Source organism: Boleophthalmus pectinirostris, unplaced genomic scaffold (assembly GCF_026225935.1).
Source record: "Boleophthalmus pectinirostris isolate CB_2022bp ecotype Guang Dong unplaced genomic scaffold, ASM2622593v1 HiC_scaffold_21, whole genome shotgun sequence".
NCBI classification, from domain to species: domain Eukaryota; kingdom Metazoa; phylum Chordata; class Actinopteri; order Gobiiformes; family Gobiidae; genus Boleophthalmus; species Boleophthalmus pectinirostris.
The window spans coordinates 3,497,201-3,513,945 of record NW_026571175.1 but is presented as its reverse complement, the minus strand read 5'-3'; the positions used below and the strand labels follow the sequence as shown (position 1 = coordinate 3,513,945).

General features: G+C 40.7%; 1 protein-coding gene and 1 long non-coding RNA gene across 3 annotated transcripts; both read left to right on the top strand.

Annotated features, from left to right (window-relative positions):
• Nucleotides 1–67: 67 nt before the first annotated feature.
• LOC129410051 (uncharacterized) lies at nucleotides 68–14,194 on the top strand. Of its 2 annotated transcripts, XM_055157156.1 has the most exons (13): nucleotides 68–246; nucleotides 530–631; nucleotides 2,386–2,610; nucleotides 3,738–3,839; nucleotides 4,193–4,453; nucleotides 4,737–4,838; nucleotides 7,078–7,302; nucleotides 8,429–8,530; nucleotides 9,658–9,900; nucleotides 10,163–10,264; nucleotides 12,311–12,493; nucleotides 13,611–13,713; nucleotides 14,023–14,194. In XM_055157156.1, exons 1-13 carry the CDS (start codon nucleotides 154–156, stop codon nucleotides 14,136–14,138), a joined length of 1,959 nt encoding a protein of 652 aa, XP_055013131.1. In that variant the 5' UTR covers nucleotides 68–153; the 3' UTR covers nucleotides 14,139–14,194. The 2 variants fall into 2 exon arrangements, with proteins under 2 accessions (XP_055013131.1, XP_055013132.1); XM_055157157.1 differs by lacking the exons at nucleotides 2,386–2,610; nucleotides 3,738–3,839.
• A 444-nt stretch (nucleotides 14,195–14,638) lies between these two features.
• LOC129410061 (uncharacterized) lies at nucleotides 14,639–16,735 on the top strand. The gene is made up of 3 exons (XR_008632703.1): nucleotides 14,639–14,674; nucleotides 16,185–16,403; nucleotides 16,685–16,735. It is a non-coding gene; the product is annotated as an uncharacterized LOC129410061 (long non-coding RNA).
• Nucleotides 16,736–16,745: the final 10 nt, after the last annotated feature.

The window sequence follows — 16,745 nt, the reverse complement described above, 5'->3', positions numbered from 1 at the left end:
AACAAACATCTGGAGCTGGTTGTGTTTGTGGGGCTGCCTCACACCAACAGTGGGCCAGTCCTCCAAAGTGTTCATGAGTCCAAAGACGACTTGGAGCAGGAAGGCGGATTTATAGAGCCGTTCATATGTTACTTTCCCCCAAGACAGGAAATAATGATGCCTGAATATCCTGAGCCTGAGCTCATGACTGGAGGCATCGGAAAGTCCCAACCTGCAGACCCAGAGGTGCAGGCCCTGTGTGACTCTGTAAGTATCATGAACTTAAAGCTACACTGTGGAACTTTTCTGTTGACACATCAGGTCAGATCTGTAGAGAGGCAACCTCGTATAAACTCATCATGATGAATAATTAGGGTGCTCTGAATGCAGAAGGTAAGTGAGGAATAACTTTGGATCACTGCAAACTGTTTCAAATGAAAATCAGGCACAGCAAAAGCATTAACTTAAGTAAAAAAAAAAAAAAACTAGTAAAGTTCCATGAAACACCTTTAAGTGTTTGAGTGGGAGTGAATCTTGTGCTGTTGTTTAGGTGAAGAGTGAAGTGGAGGCGCAGAGAGGAGAGAAATATGAGACTTTCAGAGCCATATCCTACAAGAAACAAACTGTATATGGATACAACTACTTTGTCAAGGTCAGTTTCTACAATTGTTTTATTTTTTTAAACTTTGTTTTATTAGGTCATTTTAGTTATGTATATCACATATCACATATTTACATAAACAAATTATTAGTATTGTGAAACAAAATAAATCAAAAGACCGACCAAAAAAGGAAACAAAAAAAATATATATATATATATAAATAACATAGCTAGTGACATCTGCTAAGATGTATAAAACATTTTTACATTAAGTTTTGTTTTGACTGTAAGATTTCCACATTTTCCAATATAGTTCTCCTTTGTCTGAGGAGTGTCTTAAAGAAAATGTTGTTCGTTCCATAATCTGAATTACGTTGATTATATAAGTCCATTCTGAAACAGTAGGAGGTTTGTCCTGGAGCCATTTTCGTGTGATCACTTTCTTGCTGGCTGCTTGTAGTATCTTTTTTCAGCCCGGGTGGTAAGTTTCCCAAATAAAACACGTTAAAACTTTCTTCTAGCTGCAATCCTGTAATAAGCTTGATGGTTTTAATAATTTCTGTCCAATAGGGGGCGATCTTGGGACATTGCCAGAATATATGAAAATGTCCAACTGATGATTGTCCACAATTTCTCCAACATTTACCTTGTTCTGCATTCTTAGTCTTGGTTCTTTAATTCTAGGGGTAATGAAGTATCTCACGGTGTTTTTCCACATAAACTCTCTCCATAAGTCAGAGCTTGAGGTTGTTAAAATGGTTTTACATATATTTAACCAATGTATATGGTAGAGTTTGTTTTTCTTGACTGTAGGACAAGGTATGTGGAGGAGATATGTTTTTTAGTAAGTTTTCCTTTACACACGTCTATAAAAAAGCCCAATCAAGGCATCGCTCTTTTGGTTTTGGGGTCTGACATTTGCATTAAAATGATGCCTCAGCTGGAGATACCTAAAAAAGTCATCTTTTTTACAGTTGTTTTATTTTTGACTTAAGCAGCAAACAAAGTCATGATTAGAAAAACATGAAAACCTGTCATATGCACTGATGTCGTCAACATTCCCTGAGGGTGTGATGCTAACTGTAGGCTCTGCTCTGTATGAGGCTTCGTCAGACTCAGACTGTAGAAAGAAGTGAACTAAGAGAGTGTGACGTCACACAAAACATTCGGTTACAGTCAAATGAAGCTCACTGAGGCTCGCAGTCATAGGAGCGAATCTGGAGCCGAGTTCCATATTAGGAATATGAAATTACAAAATGGCAAAAAATAAATAATAAAACTCCTAAACAGGACCATGAACGCTCGTATTGATCACAGGAGTTTTCAGATGATTTAAAAAATTTTTTGGCTGTGTTTGTTAATGTGTGCATTGTGTCACCATGGTGACTCCTAAACATTCCCCCATTAGAGATACATGTAGACCACCCCCAGTGTGATGTTGCTGTGAAGTATCAATAAGGTGCGTTCATATTCTAGAATTTGGTGTCACTTCTGAGTCCAACCAGAAACTTTCTCGCTTTTTTATTGTTCCTTATTCATCACACAAGATACAATTACCTTTCAAAAACACATGTTCAACTACATATTTTATCAGATATATAAATGATGTAGTAAAAATCAATCATAAATAGAATTACCAGTGTCTTATCTAACTGACAGTCACCACTAACACTAGTTTAGTCTAGCTTCTTACCTCAGCCTCCCTCGTACTCTTTCTGTCACAGTTATAACCATAGATGATTTCAAATTCAACTGTGAATAATGTCACCACTTTTTGTTCCTCGTTGAATCTTCTGCTTCTTTAGGTCCATGTTGGTGGCAACAAACATCTGGAGCTGTTTTTGTATGTAGAGCCTGACCCCAACAGTCGGCCCGACCTCCGTGGGGTTAAGGATTTCACAGATGACCAGATCTCCGACTTGCAGCAGGAAATCAGAGACATAGAGCGTTTTCCTCCACAGGAGCTCATCGTCGGAGGCATTGGAGAGTCCCAACCTGCAGATCCAGAGGTGCAGGCCATTTGTGACTCTGTAAGTATCATGAACTTAAAGACACAGTGTGGAATTTTTCTGTTGAGGGCACTCTCCCCACACCTTCTGCTTACACTGCTTGACTGGAAAGTTCTCCAGTATGGCATTAAGGGCGCTGTACCTGATTGTCCTCAAAACCAAAACAAAACCAGTTGGTAAACGTCACATTTTTATACATCACTTTTCCTCCTTCAAAGCACTCATAGATCTTTACATCAAAAAAAACACTCACACATTCATACACCAGTGTACATAGACACTGAGGCTCAGCCAGTGATGTTTTACGTTGAGAGCAGGATTCAAACTGCCAACTTTTGGGTCAGTGGACAAACACTCTACAAACTGGTCCAAAGTTACTCCTCAAGTAAGTAATGGCTGAAGGACTAGTAATATAACAGCACACTTCCTGATTCTCTGACAATAAAACACTTTATAATGGGATGCAGACAGTACACAGTGGAATTATTTTGACCTCAAGAGCTTGCTTATACAATGTGTCTGTAGTGAGGCAAGAATTGAACTCTTCTAAACAGAAAAGCACCAGGTCAGATCTGTGGAGAGGGGCCTATAAAAAGGTCCTGTATTACAGAAAATGGATTCTTGAGTTTTTACACATGTTATAATGTTACCTCATCGTCTACATCTCCAAAGCTCAAAATGCTCTGTTCCACCTTGTGATGTCATGAAGTAGTAGTTTTCAAGTGAACAGCTCCTTTTACTTTTAGTTCAGTAGAGATCGACAATTCCACGACTGAAATCATCCAAATGATTCTAGTGAAGTTGTGGAAAACACAGTGGAGCACTTCCTGTATTATCAGAGGCATCACAAGGTGGAACAGAGTTTTCTGTTTGAGAGAAAAATTCACACAAATATGTCTGATTTGTGTTAAACATGTGTAAATTAAAAACAAACAAAAAAAACTCTGAGGATGTTTTCACGAGGAAATATTATTATAACATAAATCAGAACATAGTGTACAATGGGACTTTTAATAAATACAAGATAGATAGATGTTTAATGCAATACTGTGGAACATTTCAGGCAAACTAACTTATCCATGGAGACAAGTAAGTGTCATAAAAAAATGACCTTCTGTATTATGAGTGAATCTTGTGCTGTTGTTCAGGTGAAGAGAGATGTGGAGGAGAAGAGAGGAGAGAAATATGAGACTTTTGAAGCCATATCCTACAGGACACAAGTTGTAGCTGGAACCAACTACACTGTCAAGGTCAGTTCCTACAATTGTTTTATTTTTTATTAACCCAAAGACAATATTCTGATGATATTTTGACAATAAGAATCTTAAGCTCCTATAGAGCTTAAAGTTCAGCTATAAAGTTCATCTATATTGTTCAGTGTCATGTCACTTCCTGGTTCATCAGTTGGTTGAAAACAATGATGTTTACAATTTCCTCTCTTTTTTAAGCGACAGCATGTGTCATGTTAAAAACAGATTGCAGTTGTTTAAAGCCAACAAGTTTATAAGCACAGATCTATGGTTATAACATGAAAGTTTAATAAGAATTGGAAGATGAGCTGAACTGCCACTCTCTGATCCTCCTTGATCTTCTGCTTCTTTAGGTCCACATTGGGCAGAACAAACATCTGGAGCTGGTTGTGTTTGTGGGGCTGCCTCACACCAACAGTGGGCCAGTCCTCCAAAGTGTTCATGAGTCCAAAGACAACTTGGAGCAGGAAGGCGGATTTATAGAGCCGTTCATATGTTACTTTCCCCCAAGACAGGAAATAATGATGCCTGAATATCCTGAGCCTGAGCTCATGACTGGAGGCATCGGAAAGTCCCAACCTGCAGACCCAGAGGTGCAGGCCCTGTGTGACTCTGTAAGTATCATGAACTTAAAGCTACACTGTGGAACTTTTCTGTTGACACATCAGGTCAGATCTGTAGGAGAGGCAACCTCGTATAAACTCATCATGATGAATAATTAGGGTGCTCTGAATGCAGAAGGTAAGTGAGGAATAACTTTGGATCACTGCAAACTGTTTCAAATGAAAATCAGGCACAGCAAAAGCATTAACTTAAGTAAAAAAAAAAAAAACTAGTAAAGTTCCATGAAGCACCTTTAAGTGTTTGAGTGGGAGTGAATCTTGTGCTGTTGTTTAGGTGAAGAGTGAAGTGGAGGCGCAGAGAGGAGAGAAATATGAGACTTTCAGAGCCATATCCTACAAACAACAAACTGTATATGGATACAACTACTTTGTCAAGGTCAGTTTCTACAATTGTTTTATTTTTTTAAACTTTGTTTTATTAGGTCATTTTAGTTATGTATATCACATATCACATATTTACATAAACAAATTATTAGTATTGTGAAACAAAATAAATCAAAAGACCGACCAAAAAAGGAAACAAAAAAAAAAATATATATATATATAAATAACATAGCTAGTGACATTTGCTAAGATGTATAAAACATTTTTACATTAAGTTTTGTTTTGACTGTAAGATTTCCACATTTTCCAATATAGTTCTCCTTTGTCTGAGGAGTGTCTTAAAGAAAATGTTGTTCGTTCCATAATCTGAATTACGTTGATTATATAAGTCCATTCTGAAACAGTAGGAGGTTTGTCCTGGAGCCATTTTCGTGTGATCACTTTCTTGCTGGCTGCTTGTAGTATCTTTTTTCAGCCCGGGTGGTAAGTTTCCCAAATAAAACACGTTAAAACTTTCTTCTAGCTGCAATCCTGTAATAAGCTTGATGGTTTTAATAATTTCTGTCCAATAGGGGGCGATCTTGGGACATTGCCAGAATATATGAAAATGTCCAACTGATGATTGTCCACAATTTCTCCAACATTTACCTTGTTCTGCATTCTTAGTCTTGGTTCTTTAATTCTAGGGGTAATGAAGTATCTCACGGTGTTTTTCCACATAAACTCTCTCCATAAGTCAGAGCTTGAGGTTGTTAAAATGGTTTTACATATATTTAACCTTGTAATACACGTCTTTAGTGTATCAAATGGTGAGAGTTTGTTTTTCTTTAGTACTGTAGGACATTTTAGGTACACAGACCTTTTATCTTAAAATATACCACTCGTGATTACAAAAACTGCTTAAATTCACTAATTATATTTCCTATAGTGATATTTAATTATATTATATAAATACAAATCATAATAATGTTATATAATACATATAATATAAATCTAATTTATATAAGTATTTTAGGGTGTCAAGAGGCTTGGTGACCATGTTCACTTTTTTTGACTTGAAGACGTCTTTTCAGTCTTTGTGACATCTGGGTTCTCCTCATAATGTGTGCTCTTGTTCAGGGTCATAAGTCATAACTAAAGCCAAAGGCCCAAGGCTCTTCCGCTCTTTTGGTTTGACTTATGGGTCTGTCTCTTGTACATTCATTGCAAAATATAAAACTGCGATGATCCTGATTTTTTTTTTTTTTTTTGGCTGTTTTGTCTCCAGCTGGAGATACCACTTAAAATGATACATCTTTTTTTACAGTTGATTAAACAGTGAACTTCATTTTGAACAGTTAAGTTTATATATGACATTTTGCAATGTGCTTCAAGCAAAGTTTTTGTCATGATGATAGAAAAACACCACAGATGTCAAGAAAAACCTGTCATATGACAAATGTGGATATGTCGTCATGTCATTCCTGACATGAAAAACAGCTGGAGATGTCATGTATGACTTAAGCTCATGATAGCATGAAAACTGTCAACTGATGTCGTCAACATTCCCTGAGGGTGTGATGCTAACTGTAGGCTCTGCTCTGTATGAGGCTTCGTCAGACTCAGACTGTAGAAAGAAGTGAACTAAGAGAGTGTGACGTCACACAAAACATTCGGTTACAGTCAAATGAAGCTCACTGAGGCTCGCAGTCATAGGAGCGAATCTGGAGCCGAGTTCCATATTAGGAATATGAAATTACAAAATGGCAAAAAAAAATAATAAAACTCCTAAACAGGACCATGAACGCTCGTATTGATCACAGGAGTTTTCAGATGATTTAAAAAATTTTTTGGCTGTGTTTGTTAATGTGTGCATTGTGTCACCATGGTGACTCCTCAAACATTCCCCCATTAGAGATACATGTAGACCACCCCCAGTGTGATGTTGCTGTGAAGTATCAATAAGGTGCGTTCATATTCTAGAATTTGGTGTCACTTCTGAGTCCAACCAGAAACTTTCTCGCTTTTTTATTGTTCCTTATTCATCACACAAGATACAATTACCTTTCAAAAACACATGTTCAACTACATATTTTATCAGATATATAAATGATGTAGTAAAAATCAATCATAAATAGAATTACCAGTGTCTTATCTAACTGACAGTCACCACTAACACTAGTTTAGTCTAGCTTCTTACCTCAGCCTCCCTCGTACTCTTTCTGTCACAGTTATAACCATAGATGATTTCAAATTCAACTGTGAATAATGTCACCACTTTTTGTTCCTCGTTGAATCTTCTGCTTCTTTAGGTCCATGTTGGTGGCAACAAACATCTGGAGCTGTTTTTGTATGTAGAGCCTGACCCCAACAGTCGGCCCGACCTCCGTGGGGTTAAGGATTTCACAGATGACCAGATCTCCGACTTGCAGCAGGAAATCAGAGACATAGAGCGTTTTCCTCCACAGGAGCTCATCGTCGGAGGCATTGGAGAGTCCCAACCTGCAGATCCAGAGGTGCAGGCCATTTGTGACTCTGTAAGTATCATGAACTTAAAGACACAGTGTGGAATTTTTCTGTTGAGGGCACTCTCCCCACACCTTCTGCTTACACTGCTTGACTGGAAAGTTCTCCAGTATGGCATTAAGGGCGCTGTACCTGATTGTCCTCAAAACCAAAACAAAACCAGTTGGTAAACGTCACATTTTTATACATCACTTTTCCTCCTTCAAAGCACTCATAGATCTTTACATCAAAAAAAACACTCACACATTCATACACCAGTGTACATAGACACTGAGGCTCAGCCAGTGATGTTTTACGTTGAGAGCAGGATTCAAACTGCCAACTTTTGGGTCAGTGGACAAACACTCTACAAACTGGTCCAAAGTTACTCCTCAAGTAAGTAATGGCTGAAGGACTAGCAATATAACAGCACACTTCCTGATTCTCTGACAATAAAACACTTTATAATGGGATGCAGACAGTACACAGTGGAATTATTTTGACCTCAAGAGTTGCTTATACAATGTGTCTGTAGTGAGGCAAGAATTGAACTCTTCTAAACAGAAAAGCACCAGGTCAGATCTGTGGAGAGGGGCCTATAAAAAGGTCCTGTATTACAGAAAATGGATTCTTGAGTTTTTACACATGTTATAATGTTACCTCATCGTCTACATCTCCAAAGCTCAAAATGCTCTGTTCCACCTTGTGATGTCATGAAGTAGTAGTTTTCAAGTGAACAGCTCCTTTTACTTTTAGTTCAGTAGAGATCGACAATTCCACGACTGAAATCATCCAAATGATTCTAGTGAAGTTGTGGAAAACACAGTGGAGCACTTCCTGTATTATCAGAGGCATCACAAGGTGGAACAGAGTTTTCTGTTTGAGAGAAAAATTCACACAAATATGTCTGATTTGTGTTAAACATGTGTAAATTAAAAACAAACAAAAAAAACTCTGAGGATGTTTTCACGAGGAAATATTATTATAACATAAATCAGAACATAGTGTACAATGGGACTTTTAATAAATACAAGATAGATAGATGTTTAATGCAATACTGTGGAACATTTCAGGCAAACTAACTTATCCATGGAGACAAGTAAGTGTCATAAAAAAATGACCTTCTGTATTATGAGTGAATCTTGTGCTGTTGTTCAGGTGAAGAGAGATGTGGAGGAGAAGAGAGGAGAGAAATATGAGACTTTTGAAGCCATATCCTACAGGACACAAGTTGTAGCTGGAACCAACTACACTGTCAAGGTCAGTTCTTACAATTGTTTTATTTTTTATTAACCCAAAGACAATATTCTGATGATATTTTGACAATAAGAATCTTAAGCTCCTATAGAGCTTAAAGTTCAGCTATAAAGTTCATCTATATTGTTCAGTGTCATGTCACTTCCTGGTTCATCAGTTGATTGAAAACAATGATGTTTACAATTTCCTCTCTTTTTTAAGCGACAGCACGTGTCACGTTAAAAACATATTTCAGTTGTTTGAAGCCAACAAGTTTATAAGCACAGATCTACGGTTATAACATGAAAGTTTAATAAGAATTGGAAGATGAGTTGAAGTGTTGAGCTGTTTTCAGTGATCTGTGCTCATTGGTGTAAAATCCCCCCAAATATTTTTTTCTTTTGCATTATTTCCTCAACACAGACTAGCTCCTCCCACCTGTGTGATGTCAGAAACATGCACCGTGTGACCAGCTCTGACCAATCAGAGAGGAGTTAGGCTAAATTTTACAAAGCAAACTTTTAGGCACTTTGACCATTTAAAAATGTGAAAACATTCATGTTTTAACATTACATTACAAAACAATGCATTGTGTCTTTGGAAGCTGGAGTGGCCACTAGTCTGTCACTCTGGGATGGAGAGGAATGTCTTATCCAGTTCCTGTTGTAGTTCCGTGGATTATAACTGTGACTTAAGTTTATGAGGGAGGTTGAGCTACGAAGCTAGAGTAGGTTTAACCAGCATAAGCAGTGACTGACAGTTAGTGAGATATACACACTGGTCATCCCATGTTACGACAGATTATTACTACATCATTTACATATTTGATACAGTTCAAAGGTCATTGTTCAATGAATAAGGAACAAAAACAAAGATAGAAATCAGCTGTGAAGTTTCTTGTTGGACTCGGAAGTGACATCATCTCTTAACAGCTCTATATGACTCTATGGGAGATTCACTCACATTAGAATAAATATTCCAAATTATGATCCACAAATGTTGAACCTTGTCATTATTTGTTTGGACGTGGTTCCACAATCTTGTCATGTTAATCTCCTGATTGAAAGTCCTCTCAAATGACAAGAGTCACGTCTTTGGGGCTGAATAACGGTGACACTCTCTGATCCTCTTTGAATCTTCTGCTTCTTTAGGTCCACATTGGGGAGAACAAACATCTGGAGCTGGTTGTGTTTGTGGGGCTGCCTCACACCAACAGTGGACCTGTCCTCCAAAGTGTTCATGAGTCAACAGACGACCAGATCTCTGACTTGGGGCAGGAACCTGTGAGACTTATACTTCCAGAGCCAGTCATGTGCTACAGAGAGGAGAGTAGATTTTTGTCCGTCGGAGAGTCCCAACCTGCAGACCCAGAGGTGCAGGCCCTGTGTGACTCTGTAAGTATCATGAACTTAATGCTACAGTGTGGAACTTTTCTGGTGACACATCAGGTTAGATCTGTGGAGAGGCAACCTCGTATAAACTCATCATGGTGAATAATTAGGGTGCTCTGAATGCAGAAGGTAAGTGAGGAATAACTTTGGATCACTGCAAACTGTGTAAACAGCAAAAAGCATTAACTTAAGAAAAAAAAGTAGAAAAGTTCCATGAAGCACCTTTAAGTGTTTGAGTGGGAGTGAATCTTGTGCTGTTGTTCAGGTGAAGAGTGAAGTGGAGGCGAAGAGAAGAGAGAAGTATGAGATTTTCGAAGTCATTTCCTACAAGAAACAAGCTGTATATGGATTCAACTACTATGTCACGGTCAGTTCCTACAATTGCTTTAGCAAACAAAATCATGATTCAAAAAACGTGAAAACCTGTCATATGCACTGATGTTGTCAGCATTCCCTGAGGGTGTGATGCCAACTGTAGGCTCTGCTCTTTATGAGGCTTTGTTAGACTCATAGACTGTAGAAAAAAGTGAACTAAGGGAGTGTGATGTGACCCAAAACATTCAGCGCCAGTCAAATGAAGGTCACCAAGGCTTGTAGTTATAGGGGAAAATCTGGAGCCAAATTCCATATTAAGAATATGGAATTACAAAATGGCACCTTCTTGAACGGCCACATTAACGTGGTGGAGGGATCCTGGGAGCTATGTTGTGGGGGGCTTCATGCACCTGGTAGGGTCACCCAAGGCAAACAGGTCCCAGGGGATGGTTCAGAAACCCTTTTGACAAGTAAAAGAACAAGGCCAGGAGTGGCCTCACCGGGGCCCCACTCTAGAGCCAGTCCTGGGGTGGGTGTCTGGTGGCCGGATCTTCCCCAAAAGGTCACAGCCGGGCACAGCCAGAGGGAATGATGTGGGGCCTCCTCCCATGGACCCACTACCCGTAGGAGGAACCAGAAGGGGCCCTTGCAAAGAGATCTGGGTGACAGTCGAAGGCGGGGGCCTCGACAACCAGATCACAGAGCCATTTCTCTTGCATGCCCACGGGGAGTGACGGCAGGCTGGTGTGGGCTCATTGCCCCACAGGGGAAAATGGAGCATGAGATTGACAGGTGGATCGGTGCAGCGCCGGCAGTGATGCAATCGCTGTATCTGACTGTTGTGGTGAAGAGGGAGCTGAGCCAAAAGGCAAAGCTCTCGATTTAATATCAGTCTACATTCCTCCCCTCACCTCTGGTCATGAGCTCTTGGTAATGACCAAAAGGACGAGATCGCCGATACAAACAGTCAAAATTAGTTTCCTCCACAGGGTGACTGGGCGCTCCCTTAGAGATAGGGTGAGGAGCTCAGTCACACGGATGGAGCTTGGAGTAGAGCCGCTGCTCCTCCACATCGAGAGGAGCAGCTGAGGTGGCTCGGGCACCTGTTCCGGATGCCTCCTGGAATCCTCCCACCGGGAGGAGGCTCCAGGGAAGACCCAGGACATGCTTGAGGGACTATGTCTCTGGACTGGCCTGGGAACACCTCGGGGTCCCCCGGGAGGAGCTTGACAAAGTGTCTGAGGTGAAGGAAGTCTGAGAGTTTCTGCTTAAACTGTTGCTCCTGCAACTCGGCCCCAGATAAGCAGAAAAAAATGGATGGATGGAAAAATGGCGTAAAAAAACAAAACAAACTAATTTCTAAACAGGACCATGAACGCTTGTATTGATCACAGGAGTTTTCAGACGATCTTAAAACTTTTTTTGGCAGTGTTTGCTAATGTGTGCATTGTGTCACCATGGTAACTGCTAAACATTCCCCCATTAGGGATACATGTAGAACACCCCCAGTGTGATGTCACCGTAAGGTATCAATAGGTGTCATTCATATTTTAGATGTGATGATGTCATTATTTCAGACTGAGGCCATGGGGCTATAGAGTTGTTAAGTGTCCAGGTCCAAACAGAAACTTCACAGCAGATTTCTAGCTTTAGTTTTGTTCTTTATTCCTCAAACCAGAGACAGTTACCTTTCAAAAACGCATGTTCAACCACAAATTCTCTCAAATATGTAAATGATGCAGTAATAATCTATCATAATAGGATTACCAGTGTGTATATCTCACTAACTGACAGTCACCACTAACACTAGTTTAGTCTAGCTTCTTACCTCAGCCTCCCTCGTACTCTTTCTGTCACAGTTATAACCATAGATCCATGCTTATAGCCTCTTTAACTTTAAACAACTGATATCTGGTTTTAGCATGAGATGTGCTGTTGTTAAAAAAAGGGGAAACTGTAATTAATTGTCAATCAGCTGATGGACCCGGAAGTGACATCACACTTTTTCACACTATTGATTTCATGTCTTCAATTTATTTTAACAATTGTGAATAATGTCACCACTTTTTGTTCTTCCTTGAATCTTCTGCTTCTTTAGGTCCATGTTGATGGCAACAAACATCTGGAGCTCTGGTTACATGTAGAGCCTTCCCCCAACAGTAGGCCCGTCCTCCGCGGGGTTCAGACTCCCTTGGAGCCTGTTCGTCCACAGGAGTTCATCGTCGGAGGCATCGGAGAGTCCCAACCTGCAAACCCAGAGGTGCAGGCCATCTGTAACTCTGTAAGTATCACACACTGAAAGCCACACTGTGGAACTTATCTATTGAGAGCACGCCCCTCACACCTTCTGCTTACACTGCTTGACTGGAAAGTTCTCCAGTATGGCATTAAGGGCGCTGTACCGGATTGTCCTCAAAACCAAAACAAAACCAGTTGGTAAACGTCACATTTGTATACATCACTTTTCCTCCTTCAAAGCACTCATAGATCTTTACATAAAAAAAACACTCACACATTCATACACCAGTGTACATAGACACTGAGGCTCAGCCAGTGATGTTTTACGTTGAGAGCAGGATTCAAACTGCCAACTTTTGGGTCAGTGGACAAACACTCTACAAACTGGTCCAAAGTTACTCCTCAAGTAAGTAATGGCTGAAGGACTAGTAATATAACAGCACACTTCCTGATTCTCTGACAATAAAACACTTTATAATGGGATGCAGACAGTACACAGTGGAATTATTTTGACCTCAAGAGCTGCTTATACAATGTGTCTGTAGTGAGGCAAGAATTGAACTCTTCTAAACAGAAAAGCACCAGGTCAGATCTGTGGAGAGGGGCCTATAAAAAGGTCCTGTATTACAGAAAATGGATTCTTGAGTTTTTACACATGTTATAATGTTACCTCTCATCGTCTACATCTCCAAAGCTCAAAATGCTCTGTTCCACCTTGTGATGTCATGAAGTAGTAGTTTTCAAGTGAACAGCTCCTTTTACTTTTAGTTCAGTAGAGATCGACAATTCCACGACTGAAATCATCCAAATGATTCTAGTGAAGTTGTGGAAAACACAGTGGAGCACTTCCTGTATTATCAGAGGCATCACAAGGTGGAACAGAGTTTTCTGTTTGAGAGAAAAATTCACACAAATATGTCTGATTTGTGTTAAACATGTGTAAATTAAAGAAAAACACAACTCTGAGGATGTTTTCATGAGGAAATATTATTATAACATAAATCAGAAAATAATGTTCTATGAGACTTTTAATAAAAAAGAGATAGTGTTTAATGCAATACCGTGGAACATTTCAGGCAAACTAACTTATCCATGGAGACAAGTAAGTGGTGTAAAAAACGACCTTCTGTATTATGAGTGAATCATGTGCTGTTGTTCAGGTGAAGAGAGATGTGGAGGAGAAGAGAGGAGAGAAATATGAGACTTTTGAAGCCATATCCTACAGGACACAAAGTTGTAGCTGGAACCAACTACACTGTCAAGGTCAGTTCCTACAATTGTTTTATTTTTTATTAACCAAAGACAATATTCAGATGATGTTTTGGCAATAAGAATCGTAAAGATTCGAACTATCACCCTCATGTGTAATTACCACAGGTACTACCCCAGCAAACAAAGTCATGATTAGACTTTAAGCTCCTATAGAGTTGACATTATTTGTTTGGACGTGGCTCCACAATCTTGCCAAGTTTATCTCCTGATTTAAAGTCCTCTCAAATGACAACAGTCACATCTTTGGGACTGAATAACGGTGACACTCTCTGATCCTCCTTGAATCTTCTGCTTCTTTAGGTCCACGTTGGGGAGAACAAACATCTGGAGCTGGTTGTGTTTGTGGGGCTGCCTCACACCAACAGTGGGCCAGTCCTCCAAAGTGTTCAGGAGTCCACAGACGACCAGATCTCTGACCTGGAGCAGTTAGGTGTGAGATTTATACACCACCAACCAGTTGTATGTTACTTACCCGAACGACGGGAAATAATGATGCCTGAATATCCTGAGCCTGAGCTCATGCCTGGAGGCATCGGAAAGTCCCAACCTGCAGACCCAGAGGTGCAGGCCCTGTGTGACTCTGTAAGTATCATGAACTTAAAGCCACACTGTGGTACTTTTCTCGTGACACATCAGGTCAGATCTGTGGAGAGGCAACCTCGTATAAACTCATCATGGTGAATAATTAGGGTGCTCTGAATGCAGAAGGTAAGTGAGGAATAACTTTGGATCACTGCAAACTGTTTCCAATGAAACAGCAAAAGCATTAACTTAAGTTAAAAAACTAGAAAAGTTCCATGAAGCACCTTTAAGTGTTTGAGTGGGAGTGAATCTTGTGCTGTTGTTCAGGTGAAGAGTGAAGTGGAGGCGCAGAGAGGAGAGAAATATGAGACTTTCAAAGCCATATCCTACAAGAAAACAAACTGTATATGGATACAACTACTTTGTCAAGGTCAGTTTTTACAATTGTTTTATTTTTGAATTAAGCAGCAAACAAAGTCATGATTAAAAAAACATGAAAACCTGTCACATGCACTTTGAGCTTCTATTGATACTCTGCAGCTGATGTCATCAACATTCCCTGAGGGTGTGATGCTAACTGTAGGCTCTGCTCTGTATGAGGCTTTGTCAGACTCATAGACTGTAGAAAGAAGTGAACTAAGAGAGTGTCACCCAAAACATTCGGCTACAGTCAAATGAAGCTCACCAAAGCTTGAGGTTATAGGAGCCAATCTTGAATAATTTCATATTAAGAATATGAAATTAGCAATATGAAATATGATATGATATTAGGAATATGAAATAACAAAAAAAATTGGGGCCCGGCCGGGCTCAGTCTGAAAGGACAACATTGCTCCACCCTCCTGTGGGCTCACCACCTGCAGAGGGATTCATAAGGGTCAAGTGCACAGAGGACTTGGTGGCAGTCATAGACGGGTTTGTCATTGACCCAGTCCACAGACACAAGCATCTGGCTGTGGTGACTTGACGGGGGGGACGCCCTAGGCCGGAGGTCGATGATCAACTTTGTTGTCGTGTCATCTGACCTCATGCTGCGTGTCTTGGACAATCGGATGAAGAGAGGGGCAGAGCTGTCCACCGATCACCGCCTGGTTGTGACTTGGGTCCACTGTTTGAGGAGGAAGCCGGAAAGGCCTGGCAGACCCAAGCATATAGTCAGTGTGTGTTGGGAAGGTCTGGCAGACCCTCTGTCAGTGGCACTTGTAAGCCAAGTGAGCTGCTGCCAGTGCAGTCACAGAGGCAAAAACCCGGGGCTGGGAGGAGTTCGGGGAAGCCATGGAGGAGGACTATCAGTCAGCCTCAAAGAAATTCTGGCAAACCGTCCAACACCTCAGGAGAGTACTTCACCAACACTGTTTACAGTGCGGGGGGAGAGCTGTTGACCTCGACTGGGGATGTCACTGGGTGATGGAAGGAATACATTGAGGATCTCCTCAATCAATTTCAAGGAGAAAGAAGAGGCTGGAGACTTGGAGGTGGACTCGTCCATCACCCTGGCTGAAGATGACAAGCTCCTTGGTGGCAAGTCACTGGGGATGGATGAGATCTGTCCTGAGTATCTTAAATCCGTGGATGTTGTGGGGCTGTCTTGACTGACACGCCTCTGCAACATCACGTGGCAGTTGGGGACAGTACCTCTGGGCTGACAGAGCAGGGTGGTGTTCTGTCTGTTTAAGAAGGGCGATGGGAGGGTGTGTTCCAACTGCAGGGGAATCACACTCCTCAGCCTCCCCAGTAAGGTCTATTCCAGGGTACTGGAGAGACAAATCCAATCAGTAGTCAAACCTTGGATTGAGGATAGTCAATAGTCAACTTTTTCATTATTTGTTTGGGATTGGCTACACAAAATTGTCATATTAATCTTATGTCTTCAGTTCCTTTCAGCAGTTGTGAATAATGTCACCACTTTTTGTTTATCCTGGAATCTTTTGCTTCTTTAGGTCCATGTTGGTGGCAACAAACATCTGGAGCTCTTTTTGTATGTAATGCCTTCCCCCAACAGTCGGCCCGACCTCCGCGGGGTTAAGGATTTCACAGATGACCAGATCTCTGACTTGCGGCAGGAAATCAGACGGCCTGTTCGTCCACGTGGGCCTGTTTTAGGAGGCATCGGAAGGCCCCAACGTGCAGACCCAGGGGTGCAGGCCATCTGTGACTCTGTAAGTGTCACACACATAAAACCACACTGTGGAACTTTTCTGTTGAAGGCACACCCCACACATCTTCTGCCTACATTGCTTTCCTGGAAAGTTCCACAGCATTGCAATAAGGGCACTGATTGTCCTCAAACCCAAAATAGAACTAGTTCATTTTTAGATTGATAGATATTTAATGCAATACTGTGGAACATTTCCGACAAACTAACTTATCCATAGAGACAAGCAAATGGCGTAAAAAATGACTCCTCTGTGTTATGAGTGAATCTTGTGCTGTTGTTCAGGTGAAGAGAGATGTGGAGGAGAAGAGAGGAGAGAAATATGAGACTTTTGAAGCCATATCCT